Below are 18,805 nucleotides of genomic sequence, written 5' to 3'. Positions count from 1 at the left end.
TGTCAACTCCTAGAGGCCACTTGGCTGCTTCCCACAGGCCCTCTCACAACATCGCAGCTTCCTCCTTCAGGGATAGCCTCAGGATCTCTTGCTAGGAAGAGGATTTGCTAGGATTTGATAATCCTTCCTAGGCTTTGAATCTCTGACTTCTCTTGTCTGTGACAAGGGCTGCTTGACAAGGGCTGCAAGACATCCTAGCCTCAGGATCTCTTGCTAGGAAGAGGACTTGCTAGGATTTGATAATCCTTCCTAGGCTTTGAATCTCTGACTTCTCTTGTCTGTGACCTCTAGACCCAGATACAAAGGACTCCCATGATTTGGTCAGAACTTTTAAGGACATCACCCTTCCTTAATCAATAATCTCCCTTTCGTAAAGTGCTATGTGATTAACACAGTCATGAGACTGATAGCCCATTATATTCACAGTCCCTCCCACCCTTGCTGGGAGGAATTATATAGGATGTGGGTTATTGAAGGTTATCTTAGAATTCTCCCTACCATAGTCTCCTCTGAGACAGATTCTGCTAACACAGACCCAAGAGTTTCATTCAAAAGCTCAATCTCTAGCAGAAGATGCAGAAAAGTAAATTGGTAATTTCCATTTTTTAATTTTTTTTTTTTTTGAGACAGAGTCTAGCTCTGTTGCCCCGGCTGGAGTGCAGTGGCACCATCTTGGCTCACTGCAACCTCCATCTCCTGGACTCAAGCCATTCTCCTGCCTCAGCCTCCCAAGTAGCTGGGATTATAGGCACATGCCACCATGCCCAGCTATATTTTGTATTATTAGTAGAGATGGAGTTTCACTATGTTGGCCAAGCTGGTCTTGAACTCCTGACCTCAGGTGATCTGCTCACCTCCCAAACTGCTGGGATTACAGGCATGAGCCACTGTGCTCAACTCGTTTTTGTTGTTTTTTCTGTTGGTTTTTTTTTTTTTTTTTTTTTTTTTTTTGAGACGGAGTCTCACTCTGTGGCCCATGCTGGAGTGCAGTGACCAGATCTCAGCTCACTGCAAGCTCTGCCTCCCGGGTTTACGCCATTCTCCTGCCTCAGCCTCCTGAGTAGCTGGGACTACAGACACCCACCACCTCGCCCGGCTAGCTTTGTTTTTTTTTTTTTTTTTTTTGAGACGGAGTCTCTCTCTGCCACCCAGGCTGGAGTGCAGTGGCCAGATCTCAGCTCACTGCAAGCTCCGCCTCCCGGGTTCACGCCATTCTCCTGCCTCAGCCTCCGGAGTAGCTGGGACTACAGGCGCCCGCCACCTCACCCGGCTAGTTTTTTGTATTTTTTTAGTAGAGACGGGGTTTCACCGTGTTAGCCAGGATGGTCTCGATCTCCTGACCTCGTGATCTGCCCGCCTCGGCCTCCCAAAGTGCTGGGATTACAGGCTTGAGTCACCGCGCCCGGCCGGTTTGTTTGTTTTTAAACAGTTTCACTCTTGTAGCCCAGACTGGGGTGCAATGGTGCGATCTCCGCTCAGGGCAACCTCTGCTTCTTGGGTCCTGGGTTCAAGGCTGGTCTTGAACTCCTGACTCAGGCGATCCACCCACCTCAGCCTCCTAAAGTGCTGGGATTACAGGAGTGAGCCACTGCACCCGACCAATTGATGATTTCACTGTACTGTGAAAAGAACCAGAATAAACACAGGCACAAGAGTCTCAAGTTTACACATGGAACAATAATGTGTTTCTAATGTATCTACTTTAATCTACCCTTTAAAAAAATAATTGATCTTTTTATACTCTCTGAACTGTTTTTTTTTCTTTGTAAATCATACATCTGATAAGAGGTTAACATCCAGAATATTTTCTTTTTAAACTTCTACAACTGAACAACAAAAATCAACCCAATTCAAAAACTGGCAAAGGACTTGAATAGACATTTCTTTCTTTTTTTTTTTTTTTTTTTTTTGAGACAGAGTTTCACTCTTATTGCCCAGGCTGGAGTGCAGTGGTGTGATCTTGGCTCACTGCAACCTCTGCCTCCCAGGTCCAAGTTGTTCTCCTGCCTCAGTCTCCTGAGTAGCTGGGATTACAGGCGCCTGCCACCACCCCCAGCCACTTTTTTTGTATTTTTAGTAGAGACAGGTTTCACCATATTGGCCAGGCTTGTCTTGAACTCCTGACCTCAGGTGATCCACGTGCCTAGGCCTCCTAAAGTGCTGGGATTACAGGCGTGAGCCACTGCATCCGGCCTTGAATAGACATTTCTCTAAAGAAGATATACAAATAGCCAATAGCATATAAAAAGATGCTCAACATCACTAAACATTAGGGAAATGCAAAAGAAAACAATGAGATACCACCTCACATCCACTGAAAACACAGAAAATAAAAACTGTTGGCAAGGACGTAGAGAAAGCGGACCCCGTGCCCTGCTGTTGGAAATCGAGAACGGTGCAGATGCTGTGAATATGCCAGTTCCTCAAACAATTGAACATCAAATTAAAAAATAAAACTTCAACCTCACTGAACATTTAAACATAAAAGTTTGGCAGTTCCTCAAAAAATTAAACAGAATTACCCTTTAGTCCGCAATTCCGCTTCGGGGTATACACCTGGAAGAATTGAAAGCAGGGTCTTGAAGTGACAATTGTCTGCCTAGAAGCATCATTCACGAAGCCCAGAGGTGGAATCAGCCCAAGCGTCCATGTGTAGATGAATGGATACATAAAATGTGGTATAGTCTTCACTCTTGAAAAGGAATGAAATTCTGATGCGTAATACAACGGCTGAACGTTAAAGACATTATGTTAAGTGAAAGAAGGCAGCCACGTCAGCACAGGCACTACGGGGCTCCACTCCCATTAGCTGTGTCTCGAGAGGCCCTGAGAGGCCAGAGGACTAGAGACAGGAAGTAGAATGGTGGGAGCTGGAGGGAGGGGAATGTGGGGTTTGTGCTGAATGGGGGCAGAGCGTCAGTCTGGGAAGATGAAAAAGTCCTGGAGATGGACGGTGGTGATGGCTGCCCAACAGTGTGAATGTACCTCATGCCACTGAACTGTACACTTAAAACTGGTTAAAATGACAAATTTATGTCATGTATATTTTACCACAATTTTAAAAAACTGGAAAAAAGTAATGTGCCCCTCCCCAATACAGCCAGAGGTGTAGAGGATGAGACTGAGAGCTGTATAGGGAAGCTGGAGGGGTGGGCAAGGCAAGAAGCCTGAGGGTGGCCGCAGAGGAGGTGCCCAGTGTGGGGTGTGGAAGTGTCACACAGGGTGGGTGATACTGGGTGGGGCCGAAACACACTAGGCAAGTGGCTGAGGACAAAGGTGGCCTGGCCGCGGGAAGCTGCAGGAACACTGTCTTCAGGGAGGTGAAAGGGGCTTTGGAGAGCTGGGGTGCTGGAATGCACTGCCCACCATCTGGGCTGTTCCTCAGGCGTCCAGGGACCACACCTCCCACAACATGTCACCTCACAATGATGCGCATTGTCAGTTTGAGATGAGGAGCCTGAAGCCAAGGAAAACCCACCTCATGTGGGGAGCATGGGTGTGGGCGGGCCTGCCGGCCACCTGCCCCTCTGTCCTGCTGCTGGCCCTCAGCGTGACCCCACCTGCCTGGCCCAAGCTGCTCCCAAGGGAGCGCAGAAGACAGATATTGTTCCGTCTGGATATGGGACAGGCTTGCCACAGTCACAAGCTGGGTGGGCCTACAGAGGAGGAGGTTCCCAGTGACAGCCTATAGTGCTGTGAGCAGAGAAGGGACTCCAGGCAGGCTGTGGGCACGCAGTGGGGCAAGTGCCCTCAGGCCTCACAGCCACCCCTGCACTCCCCCTCACAGACACGGTGCCGGCATCACCCAGTGGCACAGTGACCTGCAGGCAGGGTCAGGGCAGCACTGGGCCTCAGCGGAAGGGCTCTGGTGACCACTACCCCTCAGCCTCCCTCCACAGGCTCAAGGTGCCAAGGGGCTGTGCTCTCCCATGCCCTGCCCTGCATACCAGACCAGACAGTGCCCTCCTCTTCTCCTTGCGCTCTCACCGCCAGATGAATTTTTCCTGTCCCTCTTCTCCAGGAATAAGTTGCTCTGAGCTTGCCACCAGGTGGCATCGTGAAACTGTCTTACAAGGGCCCAATCAGCTAAAATCACAGCCCCAAACTGGACTGGTACCTACTTTTCCCTCCATCGGCAGCCTGTTTACCTGTGGCTCCCGCATCCCCTCCAAGCCATCCACACCATCCCAGACCCGCAGGAGGGTCCTGTTTCTCCTCCGCCCCTCGGGAGGGGACGCTGACTCTGGGAATCCCTTTAGCGCTCAGGGGGGACTTTCGAGTTCGCTCTCCTCCTCTGTGGGTCCCCGGGTGTGCCAGCCACCTTTCTCACTGTATTCATCAGTGTTCTCCAGAGGCACAGAACTGACACATGAAAGGGCATTTATTGAGAAGAATTGACTCACACGATCACAGGGTGAAGTCCCATGATAAGCTGTCTGCAAGCTGAGGAGCATGGAAGCCAGTAGCGGCTCAGTCCGAGTCCAAAAACCTGAGAAGTAGGGAAGCCAAGAGTGCAGGCTTAAGTCTGTGGCCGAAGGCCTGAGAACCCCTGGCAAACCACTGGTGTAAGTCCAAGAGTCCAAAAGCTGAAGAACTAGGAGTCTGATGTTCGAGGGTATGAAGCATTCAGCACGGAAGAAAGATGAAGGCTGGGAGACTCGGCAAGTCAGCTTCTTCTGCCTTCTTCTGCCTGCTTTTTCTCGCCATGCTGGCAGCCGATTGGATGGTGCCCACCCACATTGTAGGTGGGTCTTCCTCTCCCAGTCCACTGACTCACATGTTAATCTCTGCTGGCAACACCCAGAAACACCCAGAAACAATACTTTGCATCCTTCAGTCCAATCAAGTTGACACTTAATATTAAACACTAACCATCACATTCACCTTCCCTGCTGCTCTGCAAGCACCCTTGGGCAGAGGCCACATCTCGCTCGTGTTGCCGATGGCCTGGGCAGTGGGAGATGTTGCTCCCTGAGGCCTCTGTGGTGACTGCCTCCTCCTCCCCAGCCATGGCGATAGGGCTGCCGGAAGGCAGTGACTGCCCTCCATTCCAGAGAGATGTTGTCGCAGGATCACGAAGAACAGAGGGGTAGGGCTGAGGGGTGCTATCCCACGCTGCGCACCCCTGTGCAGGGTCTACCCTCTGAGACTGAGGTTGGTATCACATGGTCCCCTGATGCCTTCAGATCAGCTACAGGAGTGCAGACTATGTTCCATTCTGTGTTGAGAGTGAGGGGTGCCGCTACCCTGCCTGCATGTTGTCTGAGAGGGGAAAGTGCTCTTACTCTTCCGAGGTAGTTCCAGAGGACTCGGGTCACCGATGCTGAAGGCAAAGTATCTCTTCCCTGCCTCAGCTATATTTGAAGAAACCTTCAGGGCCTGCCTTGACAGAGCAGGTTCCAGTAAGTGGCAGGTGAAGACACCTGGAGAAGTGGGGCCGTCCACTCCTGCTGGCATCAGATGTGCTGGTGCTATAGGGATGGTGACGACAGTTGACTGTCCTACCACATGACCAGGCGGGGAACACAGCTCCTTGTGCTACTGTAATGCAACACATCTAGATCCAACCAGTAACCCGCCTCCTCCTCAGTGCTCAAGGTCTGTCTCCAAAGTGGTGCCTGAATGAACTTAGCAAACCTTACAGCACTTGACAGGAGACCGGCCCACCCTGGAGGGCCTAGGCTCCTCCGAGGGTCCCCTGGCCACTCCAGCAGGGCCTTCTCACACGCTGCTGGGGAGTGTAGAGTAGATGCCGTGGAGGGCAACGCAGCACATCTCGCACAGCTGACCATGTGATTCCTCCTGCCAGAAAAACATCCTAGGTGAACATTCAGACTCCACCTAGCAACCTTGTCACTGCCCTGCTTGTAAGACTGGAAAAAAGCGAAAGCATCCATCAGGGAACAGCGGGGAAATAAGTGGTGAGGTGCCCAGAGAAGGGAATGATGCAGATCGTTTTCAAAGAATGAACTAGGCCTGTGAATGGCAACAACATTGGCCCAGAAGGTAGGATGTTGAGTGGAAAATGCCAGCAGTAGAATGAAGCAACCACACCAAATACAGAATAAATGCTATATATAGTTCAGGGACTGTGTATCTGCAGCAAAATTCAAAAACATGGGCAGGAGGAAGATATGGTAACTTCGGGGTGGATACTGCACAGGGAGGGAGAGAATAGGCCAGAGGATGGGGACAAAGGGGTCTGGAACTGTATGTGAGAGGCTTTGCTATGTTAAAACATGTATACAGTATGTAATACATGTTTACATGTAAATATATTTATATCCAGTTATACGTAACATAAAATGTTATATAAAAATAATTGGAAGCAGGCCAGACACAGTGGCTCACGCCTGTAATCCCAGCACTTTGGGAGGCCGAGGCAGGTGGATCACTTGAGGTCAGGAGTTCAAGACCAGCTTGGCTAACATGGCAAAACCCCGTTTCTACTAAAAATACAAAAATTAGCCGGGCGTGGTGGCACACACCTGTAATCCCAGCTACTTGGGAGGCTGAGGCAGGAGAATTGCTTGAACCCAGGAGGTGGAGCTTGCAGTGAGCCAAGACTGCACCACTGCACTCCAGCCTGGGCGACAGAGAGAGACTCTGTCTCAAATAAGAATAATAATAATTGGAAGCAAATACGGCAAAATGTGAACATTTGCTAATCTTGGATAGTGGGTCCATGAGTGCCTGCTAATCCTAGTCTGCATTTCTCAGTGTATTTCAAATACTTCACAGTGCTAATCAAAGAACAAAGTGTTTGCTATAAAAATTTTTTTTTCTGGAGATGGAGTCTCACTCTGTCACCCAGGCTGGAGACAACCCCAACCTCCTGGGCTCAAGCAATCCTCCTGCCTCAGCTTCCCAAGTAGCTGGGACTATAGGCATGTGTCACCAGGTATGGCTAAGTTTTTAATTTTTAATTTTTATTTTTGGAGAGACAGAGTCTCATTATGTTGTCCAGGCTATTCTCAGACTCATAACCTCAAACTTCTGGCCTCAAGTGATCCTCCTGCCTCGGGCTTCCAAAGTGCTGGGATTACAGGGGTGAGCCACCATGCCCAGCCTTTTCAGTATATTTCAAATAAATAAGACACAGTGCTAATAAAAGAGTGCTTGCAAAGCATTTGCTGTAAATTAATCTTTTTTTTTTTTCCAGACGAGTCTCACTCTGTTGCCAGGCTGGAGTGCAGTGGCGCTATCTCAGCTCACTGCAACCTTCGACTCCCTGGTTCAAGTGATTCTTCTGCCTCAGCCTCCCTAGTAGCTGGGATTACAGGCGGATTACACCACCACATCCAGCTAATTTTTGTATTTTTAGTAGAGACGGGGTTTCACCATGTTGGTTAGGATGGTCTCGATCTCCTGACCTTGTGATCCACCCGCCTCGGCCTCCCAAAGTGCTGGGATTACAGGCATGAGCCACCGCGCCCTGCCAATTAATCTTTAAAGTTAAATGAACCCAACAGGCCGGGACCTGCATGGCAGGAGTGCTCCAGGCAGAGGGGCAGTGGGTAGGTGGACTCTGGGCTGGGCATGGGCAGGGTGTGCTGAGCAGAGGACAGCAGGTGGGGCAGCTGCCGCTCTGCAGGGAGGGTAGCCACAGGGCTTTGCAGACCAGGACAGCAGACCAGGACAGCTGGGATGACTTTAATTATCATCCAGACTTTATGGACCTTCGGGAGGCTTCAGTGGGGGTGGACATGGTGGTCAGAAGGGAAATATGGTCATCGACTAAAGAGGCTTTTCTTTTTTTTTTTTTTCTTTTTTTTTGAGACAGTCTCACTCTGTCGCCCAGGCTGGAGTGCAGTGGCGTGATCTCGGCTCACTGCAAGCACCGCCTTACGGGTTCAAGCCATTCTCCTGCCTCAGCCTCCCGAGTAGCTGGAACTACAGGTGCCACCACCACGCCCAGCTAATTTTTTGTATTTTTAGTGGAGATGGGGTTTCACCGTGTTAGCCAGGATGGTCTTGATCTCCTGACCTTGTGATCCGCCCGCCTCGGCCTCCCAAAGTGCTGGGATTACAGGCGTGAGCCAACGTGCCCGGCCTGAAGAGGCTTTTCAAAGGCTTCACATGTGTGCTAAAATCCAATAAAATAAACTCCACCACTCAAGTCAATGGATAAATAAAAAGTCGCTCTGCCATGAGGAGAAGGGTGATAGAGATGCTAGTGTGTGGAGGAGCAGAGCCTACTCACACTAGGAGGAGCGGGAGGCGGGCCAGTTGCCTGTCGGGAAGAAGGACCAAATGCCATTATCATCCTTGCCAGTGCCCCCAGGTGCATACAATCAATATATTTATCCTTCCCAGAACTGACTGGGCACCGCTCTGAGCCAGCAGTCACCATGTGAAGTGGGATTGGGGCATGGGGCCAAAGAGACCCAGCCGTGCAAGGAGCTCAGTGTGGTAGAGGGGGTCAGGCCAGAAATTGAAATGGGGGGGAAATACTGGGAGGCTCTGGCAGCTGTCAGAATTAGTTTATCTTTAGCAGTACATATTACTTATTTTTTAAAATCCAGGTTTAACCAAGAGATGCAGCAACATTCCAATATCCTTTGATACAGATTGGAAATCTAACTGTAAAGATGTCAATATGCTCAAGATCTCTCAGATCTCCAGGAGCGTTCCAGAAAAGCATCATACTTCTGACACTCCTGATCAATTTAGAACCTGGCTTTGGAGGAGCACTCCTCTTCTCTACCTCTGGCCCATCACAAGGACACCTCCCTCTGCTTCCAGGACTCCTCCAGCCCATCGTCTACCTGGATGTTCACCCTATCCTTGCAGATGCTGCGTTTGGTCTTGTTGCTCTGCAGTTTAAGTTGCTTCTCTCCACCTTCCTGTCACAGCCAAGGAAGCCCACGTGAAATGCCATGGCACAGCCCTGGCCTCTGCTCAAACTGAGTCTTTGGCCTCAGATTTCCCTCTCACCTTTTCCCCCAGTTTAAATCCGCTAGTCTTAAAGACAAGCCCTTTTAATCTTTGGTCTGGCATTTACCTCTCTGCACGACAGGCACTGAGGGTACGCTGGTGGGCAGGACAGACACAACCCTTGCCTTCATGGAGATGATCCTCACAGCAAGGTTAGGCATAAACCACACATTAAACATTAAGAAAAATTGTAGTAAATGGTGTAAGAGGAATAAAGGGCAATATATGAGTACAGGCATACCTTAGTGCATACAAGGTATGTATCATAATAACGGATGAAGGTGGCTACACTAAACAACAAATTTTCCGTATAGATGAAACAGCTTTCTGTTGAAAGAAGATGCCACCAGCCTGAGTAACATGGAGAAACTCCTTCTCTACTAAAATACAGAAAACAAAACCAGGCCGCGCGCGGTGGCTCATGCCTGTAATCCCTGCACTTTGGGAGGCCGAGGTGGGCGGATCACGAGGTCAGGAGATTGAGACCATCCTGGCTAACACGGTGAAACCCCGTCTCTACTAAAAATACAAAAAATTAGCCGGGCGTCGTGGCGGGTGCCTGTAGTCCCAGCTACTCAGGAGGCTGAGGCAGGAGAATGGCCTGAACCCGGGAGGCGGAGCTTGCAGTGAGTAGAGATCATGCCACTGCACTCCAGCCCTGGCGACAGAGTGAGACTCCATCTCAAAAAAAAAAAGAAAAAAAAAAAACCCCAGCTAGGCATGATGATGCGTGTCTGTAGTCCCAGCTAGTAGGGAGGCTGAGGTGGGAGAATCACCTGAGCCTGGGAAGTCAAGGCTGCAGTGAGCTGTGATTACACCACCGCACTCCAGCCTGCATGACAGAAGTGAGACTCTGTCAAAAAAAACAAAAACAAAAAACAAGAAAGAAGATGCCATCTAGGGCTTCCATAGCTAGAGAGAAGTCAATGCCTGGCTTCAAAGTTTCAAAATAACAGACTGACTCTCTTGTTAGGAGTTAATGCAGCTGATGACGTTAAGTTGAAGCCAATGCTTATTTACCATTCTGAAAATCAGAGGGCCCTTAAGAATTATGCTAAATCTACTCTGCCTGTGCTCTATCAATGCAACAACAAAGCCTGGGTGACAGCACATCGGTTTACAGAATGGTTTACCGAATATTTTAAGCCTGCTGTTGAGAACTACTGCTCAGAAAAAAAGATTCCTTTCAAAATATTACTGCTCATTGACAAGGCACCTAAGAGCTCTGGTGGAGATGTATATAAGGAGGTTAAGGTTTATGTGCTTTCTAACACAACATTCATTTTTCAGCCCATGGATCAAGAAGTAATTTCAACTTTTGTCTTACTATTTAAGAAATACATTTCATAAGGCTGTAGCTGCCATAAATAGTAATTCCTTTGATGGAACTGGGCAAAATAAACTGAAAACTTTCTGGAAAGAATTTACCATGTTACATGCCAAGAAGAACATTCATTATTCATCGTAGGAATTCAAAATGTCAACATTAACGGGTGTTTGGAAGACATTGTTTTCAACCCCCACAGATAACTTTGAGAGGTTCAAGACTTTAGTGGGGGAAGTAACTGCAGATGTGGTAGAAATAGCAAGAGACCTAGAATTAGAAGTGGAGTCTGAAGATGTGACTGAATGGTTGCAATCTCATGATCAAACTGTAAGAGATGAGGAGTTGCTTCTTATGAATGAGCAAAGAAAGTGGTTTAATAAGATGGAATCTACTCTTGGTGAAGACACGGTGAATATTGTTGAAATATTACATCCATTTCTTCGATAAGGCAGCAGTAGAGCTCGAGAGAATTGACTCCAGATTTGGAAGAATTTCTATTTACTGTAGGTAAAATGCTATCAAACAGCACTGCATGCCATGGAGAAATCTTTCATGAAAAGAAGAGTCAATCAATGCAGCAAACCTCACTGTCGTATTTTGAGAAATTGCCACAGCCACCCCAGCCTTCAGCAATCACCACCCTGATCAGTCAGCAAGTGACAATCTTTTTGCTGGTGGAGAGCCTTGCCTCGATGTTGATGACTGCTGACCGATCAGGGTGTGAGGATGGAAATAACACAGGATTTGGAGTGAGACATGCCTATTCTCTGCCACTTATTTGTTAAGTGGCCTTAGGAAAATTAATTGGCCTCATATTAAAGTCAATTTCCTGATCCTCGGCAGGGTTCTGGAGGGTGAAAGAACATGGAAAATGGTACCCAGAATTTGCCACGTCTGTTCTTTGTGCATTACTTCTGCCACACATGCATGTACCCAGGTGCAATGATGAGGGCCCGGGAGTGGAGATGTTCTCTGCTCCTGCAGCTAGGTCAGGTGACATGGCCAGTTGCTGACAGACACTGTATTGCTGCCAGGAAACCAAGAACCCCTGTTTAGATAATTCTTTTCAACCTGGTAGTCCTGGCTGCCAGCTGCCTTTAGGAGCTGCTGTGTGATGGGGGGCCTGATTTGTTTTTCTAAGACCAGCCCAGCGGGCGCAAAAGAACCAGCCGGTAGGCAAGTGTAGGAGCAAAACTGCAAGTTTATTTTTGGTCACCTAAGGTGTGGGGGAGAAATCTGTCGGCCTCCGGCAAAGGAGGCCGGCAGAGTGCCCCGGTGGGGCTCTCGGAAGGACTTCCCACAGTCCCGACATCCCAACAGGAGTGGGGCTGTGAGAAGGCCCCGTGGCTCACTGGCCAAGAGTGGCTTTTCTAGGAGTGGGAGGGCAATAGGCGGGGCACGGGCGTGTCGGGGGCGTTCCGCAGGTGCGACCAGCTAAATCTTGGTCCCTTCGGATTGACGTCACCTGGCGCATGCCCAGTTGGTCTGCACCCTCCCTGGGCACCGGCTGCATTTTCGCGCGCGCTGAAGAGTTGGTGGTGAAGAAGAACCCGGAAGTGCACCATCTTGCCTCCGTTCGTCCAAACAGGGCCCAGCTGGGAGTCTCAGTCACCTCTGCCAGTGCCCACTGCCCACACTCTGACTGCCTGAGCCTCGACCTGGCACCACGGTGAGTAACTCCTGTCCTACTGCCACCACTAGGGGACATAGCAACAGGGTCTGCATGTCTCAGGAAAGATGGCTTTTTTTTTTTTTTTTTGAGATAGAGTTTCCCTCTTGTTGCCGGGACTGGAGTGCAATGGCTTGATCTCAGCTCACTGCAACCTCCACCTCCTGGATTCAAGAGATTCTCCTGCCTAAGGCTTCTGAGTAGCTGGGATTACAGGCATGTGCTACCATGCCCGGCTAATTTTTGTATTTTTAGTAGAGACAGGGTTTCTCCATGTTGATCAGGCTGGTTCGAACTCCTGGCCTCAGGTGATCCGCCCGTCTCAGCCTCCAAAAGTGCAAAGTGCTGGGATTACGGGCGTAAGCCACCACGCCCTGCCAAAAGATGGCTTCTTCATAACACAGACGTGACCTTAGGCAAGGCACTTAACCTCCCTGGGCTTCAGTTTCCCACAGAGCAGCATGTCATTTCTGTGACACAGAAGGTGTCCCACGGTGAGGCCGTGGGTGGTCACTATTACCTCACCTCAGCGGTAGGGCCCAGGAGCATGTCCATTCTGTGGTTTAAACATGTTTGCATTAGGCACGCCTACAGTCTCAGCTTACCTCCAGCTTCCTAGAGGGCAGGGGCACTCCAGCATCCCCAGGCTCTTGAAGTGCTACAGATGGCTGAGATTCGACTTCCAAAGTTACGTTCAGATTCATTAGCCTGTGCTGCACACCCACCCTGCGTCTGCACCCAAGGCCAGCAGGCCTGTCCTGACTCATAATGACTACAGGAACGGGGGCAGAGGAGTTAAAGGCTGCAGGGTCCTAACCAGGGAGGTGACCAGGTGACGAGGGTGATCCCACATCTGGGGTTGATTACAGTGCAGAAACTAAGGGTGGTTCTGAGAAAGCCCATCTTCCTTTCTGAAGAAACGGACTTCCTGCACTCCCTAGGGGCCAGGTCTGCATTTTCCCAGGAGGGCAGCCCGGATAGGAGACCTCGGCAGGTGACACCAAACTGATGTTCCGTTCGGGGCAGCACCGGCGCGGTGCTCTGAGATTGTTTTATGGGCTATTTAAGTCCTCAGATGATTCTCAGCAGGAGGCAGGCTCTGTAGCATCCTAGCGGCTCTTTCACCATGGGAGTTAGGCGCTTTCTATTTCCATGAAGTTGCTGCTTGTCACCTCAGCCACATTTTTACTGAGAGGTTGTTATTTAACGAGTTTCCCTCTCCTAGGGAATCTGCATTCTAAGACACCAAAGGCCGGCGAGGGTCGTTCTGCTGGGCTGGATAGCACAGACAGGCTTGGTCTTGGCCCTCCGCCCTGCAGCATACAGGACACTCGCGCAGAGAGCGTGGCCTGCGAAGGGCTCTGCTGCCTCTCCCGGCCTGGGGCCGATTAGACTGCTCAGGGTATCTGTAAAGTGCAAGGGACCCCTAGGGAGTGCAGGCCAGGGCAGCCGGGGCAGGGAGGCGGGGTCCGCCCTATGGCATCGCGGTTTCTCTGGAAGGGGAGATGGGCTTTCTCAGAACCACCCTTGGTTTCTGTACCGTCATCGGCCGTAAGGGCGCAGGCGCTGCTGTTCCTGGCAGCTGCTGTAACAGACCCTAAGAGGAGGACGCGCTTCCGGGCTGCAGCGGGCGTGGTCCGGGACGGTTCTGGGCGTGGTCTTTGGCTGTGACGGGCGTGGCCTTGGGCTGCGCAGGGCGTGGTCCCAGGGCTGCGATGGGCGTGGTCCGGGACGGTTCTGGGGCGTGGTGTTCGGCTGTGATGGGCGTGGCCTTGGGCTGCGGAGGGCGTGGTCCCAGGGCTGCGATGGGCGTGGTCTGGGGCGGTTCTGGGCGTGGTCCCCGGGCTGCGGTGGTCGTGGTCTCACCCCCAGCGTCTGAAATTTCTGCCTCTTTCTGACCCTAAAAATATCCTGCCTGTTCCCACGCGGCTCCTGCGTTCTGGAGCAGTCTGCCAGGCCGGCGGTGGGTGTTGGGCAGGGGTCTCAGGCTGCCAGCAGTCAAGTGCAGCCGGTTCTGCAGTGATGACAGGGAATCTGTGGGCAGGGGGGACCCAGCCTCGGAGGATGCTGTAGGTGGGAGAGCTAACATTGACTCAGCATTTATCTCAGGCTACGCACTGTGCTGGGTCCTTTACTTCTGGGCTTCCGCAGCGTTTCCATGAGGTCACTGTGGTTGGCATTCGTGTTTCACAGATAAGGAAACCGGAACAAAGCTTTTCAAGGCCACGCAGCCACCACCTCGAGAGAGGGGGAGAGCTTGTTCATCTGAACGGGATCCCCGAACACCACCAGCCACCCTGGCCACTGGCCCTGACTGAGCTCACCCCACGCCTGACCAGCCAGGTGACTGGGGAACCTGCCTTCCACTCCTCCCCACTAGCTCCTGTGAGGTCTCTGCCTGCCAGGCCTCCTCCTCCCCAGAGGAAGGGACGTTTCCACCACACGGCGACCCCACAAGTCAGCTGAGGCTTTGGGGGCACGGAACACTCACATGGAGCCCTGAGTGGAAGGGATGTAGAAGACACACTCACACGCATGCACAGGGTCACCCTGAGCTGGAGACCACACCCAGGGCTCTGTGAGGAAATGTGAGTGCGCCCAGGCCCCTCCAGCCTGGTCCAATTTGCTGAGCCTCTAGCTGGACAGAGGTCAGACCAGGTCTATAGCCCGGAGATCCTAGTTCCAGACAACTGCTCCTTCCTTTCCTGGAGGGCAGTACTGATACTGAATATAATCCAGTGTGGTGAGAATCCATTGCACACTCCCTGTGAACCAAGCGGACAGGTTTGGGGGCCACTGAGATAGGGGACACTTCTGGAGGTGTCAGTGACTGCAAAATGGTGGCAGTGGGATGATCTGTTATGTCTACCCACGCACATGCAGCTGCACAGTCGCAGAGATGGGAATGCAAGAAGCCAGGTGTGAGTTTGAATTCACATTTTAAAAAAATCTTTATTAAGCAGTCATTCTAAGGCCTGCCCGAGCCTGGCATCTCTACAGAGGAGTGGCGCCATCAGGACCCCTTTGGGGCAGATCAACACTCAGGGCAGATGCAGAATCAACAACCTGTGATAAAGCCAGCCATTCCTGCCAGGAAGCATGAGGGATGAGCTGGCGCCTTGCCCCGTGGGCACTACAGCTTGGCCGGCCCTGATCCAGCTCATCAGCAAGACACCCTGCATGCCCCAAGCAGCCAGCAACACCTCCTTGGGCCTGGGGGACCTCAGGGTGCCCAGCTCCATGCTGTATTGGCTTTTCCTTCCCTCGAGCCTGCTGGCTGCAGCCATACTGGCTGTGAGCCCCCTGTGCTGATGACCATCCTGCGGAACCAACGGCTGTGACAGGAGCCCCACTACCTGCTCCTGGCCAACATCCTGCTCTCGGACCTGGCCTACATTCTCCTCCACATGCTTATCTCCTCCAGCAGCCTGGGTAGCTGGGAGCTGGGCCGCATGGCCTGTGGCATTCTCACTGATGCTGTCTTCGCCGCCTGCACCAGCACCATCCTGTCCTTCACAGCTGCTGTGCTGCACACCTACCTGGCAGTTATCCATTCTCTGCGCTACCTCTCCTTCATGTCCCATGGGGCTGCCTGGAAGGCAGTGGCCCTCATCTGGCTGGTGGCCTTCTGCTTCCCCACATTCCTTCTTTGGCTCAGCAAGTGGCAGGATGCCCAGCTGGAGGAGCAAGGAGCTTCATGCATCCTACCACTGAGCAGGGGCACCCAGCAGGGATGCGGCCTCCTGGTCATTGTTACCTACACCTCCATTCTGTGCGTTCTGTTCCTCTGCACAGCTCTCATTGCCTACTGCTTCTGGAAGATCTATGCAGAGGCCAAGACTTCAGGCATCTGGGGGCAGGGCTATTCCCAGGCCAGGGGCACCCTGCTGATCCACTCAGTGCTGATCACATTGTATGTGAGCACAGGGGTGGTGTTCTCCCTGGACATGGTGCTAACCGGGTACCACCACATTGACTCTGGGACTCACAAATGGCTCCTGGCAGCTAACAGTGAGGTACTCATGATGCTTCCCCATGCCATGCTCCCATACCTGTACCTGCTTCGCTACTGGCAGCTGTTGGGCACGGTCCGGGGCCACTTCCCATCCAGGAGGCACCAGGCCCTCTTTACCGTTTCCTAGAGTTCTTGAGTCCGCAGTCTGGCAAGTTGAGGTTAAAAATCCTATGTTGAATGCAGCAGCGTCCAATTATGGCTAACTTCTTAGAACAGCACATTATAATAGTGGAATTGGGCCTTTCAGAGGACCTCAGCTGATGTTTTTCACCATTTTGACAGTTTTTAAATAGAGAAAGCTCTTTTATGACACTGAAATCTTACTTGGAAATGGAAGAAAGTAAAGGCAATCAAGCAGGGCTCCGGTCTAAGTGAAGCCTTGATCTGCATCCCTCCAGTGGCTTGCTGCACACCCTCCATGGCCACTGTGGATGCATCCTTGCAACACACAGAAGCCAAAATGTTGCTGACAGTGGGAACCAGGGAGGTGAGAAGCAGAGCTACTGAATCCTGGGACCATGAGCTCTATTTGGGCAGCCACTCAGGATGTCGGAGGGAGGAAAGGAAGCCAAGGATCCACAGCAGAGGAGAGTGTCATGGAGATACCACTATAAAGCTGGAGTGTGCAAGGGTTACACTCTCACAGTAAAGGTAAATGATAACCTAACCTTACAGAAGGGGGCAGCAAGGGAATTTGCCTGCCTTGACATTGGTGCTGTGGAGAAGAAGAAAATTCCTTGAGAATTCTTAAGCAGAAGCCACTCTTCAGACAGTTTTAGAGCTAGGCTTCAAATTATATAAGTGGTCAAAACACTTCAGTCTGTGGTTAGTGTGGTTCTCCTGGACGATCTGAGTTTCAACTTAGGCTGCAGAGAATTTCCAGAGTCAAAGAACCTCAAATAATGGAGTTTCACATGGTCAAATCTCACAAAACCACACAGGGAGATAAGGCACCATGAACGAGAACAAGAAGAAACAAGAAGACAGCAGCGTCAGATCACAGCTCCTTGAATTACCAAGACTGGGTTACTATAAAAATGTTCAAGATGTTTTAAGACACTAATAATGACATGAAAACATGAGCAGGGATAATACTTTTTTAAATAACCAAGAAAATTTGGAAAATATTTAAATAGAACTTCTTGAAATAAAAATATTAGAATTATGAGTTAAATTTAATGTGGATTAAAGAGCATGTTAGACGCAACTGGAGAGGGACTCTGCAAATTGTAAGACAGCTCCAGATAAATTACCTAAATTGCAGCCCAGAGGGACAAAGAGACGACCGTGTAAAAGAGAGATTAAGAGACATTGAGGTTGGGATGGAAAAGACTAATATATATTTAATTTGGGAATATAATACAGAAAATGTAGGAGGGGAAATACTTGAAGAGATAACAGCTGAGGATTTTTTCAGATCTGCTGAAAGATATCAAACCTCAGATCTAAGAAATCTAATCAATTACAAATAAGATAAACGACCAGTAACCCACAAGGAAGCACAACATGCGAAACTGCAAACAGCTAAATACAAAGACAAGATATTTAAAGCAGGCAGAGATAAAAGACAAAGGAACAGCAATTAAACTCACCTTGACTTCTCAAACAATGGAAGAGACCAGCCTGACCAACATGGTGAAACCCCGTTTCTACTAAAAATACAAAAAAAATTAGCTGGGCATTGTGGCAGGCGCCTGTAGTCCCAGCTACTTGGGAGGCTGAGGCAGGAGAATGGCGTGAACCCAGGAGGCATAGGTTGCAGTGAGCCGAGATCGCGCCACTGCCCTCCAACCTGGGCGACAGAGCGAGATTCCGTCTCAAAAACAAACAAAAATACAGGAAAAAAAAAAAAATTAACCAGGCGTGGCAGCACATGCCTGTCAGCTACTCAGGAGGCTGAGACAGGAGAATCGCTTGAACCAGGGAGGCGGAGGTTGCAGTGAGCCGAGATCACACGACTGCACTCCAGCTTGGGCGACAGAGATCCCGTCTCAAAAAACAAACAAACAAACAAACAAAAAAACACAGAGGCCTGAGCGACTGGAATAATGTTGCCAATGTGCTGAGAAAAGAACTGTCTTCCTAGAATTTTATACACAGAAAAACAACCTTTCCAGACCTTGACAGAACACAGAAGCTGAAAGACAGCATTCCTAGCAATACTCATTAAGAAAATTTCAAGGGATGTATTTGTTGCAGAAGAAAAATTATTCCAGGTGGAAGGTTTGAGATGTATGAAGAAATAGAAAAATCACTGGAGACTATGCACATAAACAGGAATAGCCATTATCTAGTTGCCTACATAAAAGCAGTAAAAATGTCTAATTTCAGCTGGGCGTGGTGGCTCAATGCCTGTGATCCCAGAACTTTGGGAGGCTGAGGCGGGAGGATCACCTGAGGTAGGGAGCTCAAGACCAGCCTGACCAACGTGGAGAAACCCCGTTTCTACTAAAAATACAAAATTTTGTATTGGCATGGTGGCGCATGCCTGTAATCCCAACTACTCGGGAGGCTGAGGCAGGAGACTCACTTGAACCCAGAAGGTGGAGGCTGAGGTGAGCCAAGGTTGTGCCATTGCACTCCAGCCTGGGCAATAAAAGTGAAATTCGGTCTCAAAAAAAAAAAAAAGTCTAATTTGAGGGTTTAGGAAAAACAGAATAAAAGGATTATATAAGAGTAGTATATGTGTTAGAAACGTGTAGTCGTACTTAAAGCATTCTGAAGTCTAGCAGTCTTCAGGAGGAAGGTAGAAATATTAATCTAAGACTTTGTTACGAATGCAAGTTAAAATGTCTGAGGTAAGCACTAAGGGACTAGACAAATGAGGATGAGTCTCTGAATACTAAGGAACAAATGA

At 50.1% G+C, this 18,805-nt stretch overlaps 1 protein-coding gene across 1 annotated transcript; it reads left to right on the top strand.

Moving 5' to 3' along the window:
• Window positions 1–15,032: 15,032 nt before the first annotated feature.
• GPR148 (G protein-coupled receptor 148) lies at window positions 15,033–16,075 on the top strand. Its single transcript, XM_023194725.1, is given in 2 exon segments — window positions 15,033–15,237; window positions 15,240–16,075. Coding segments are annotated over 2 exon segments (1,041 nt in total).
• The last annotated feature ends 2,730 nt before the right edge of the window (window positions 16,076–18,805 follow it).

The sequence above is a fragment of the Piliocolobus tephrosceles genome, chromosome 11, assembly GCF_002776525.5.
Source record: "Piliocolobus tephrosceles isolate RC106 chromosome 11, ASM277652v3, whole genome shotgun sequence".
NCBI lineage: Eukaryota > Metazoa > Chordata > Mammalia > Primates > Cercopithecidae > Piliocolobus > Piliocolobus tephrosceles.
The sequence above is the reverse complement of the archived record's forward strand: the minus strand, read 5'-3'. Positions and strand labels throughout refer to the sequence as shown.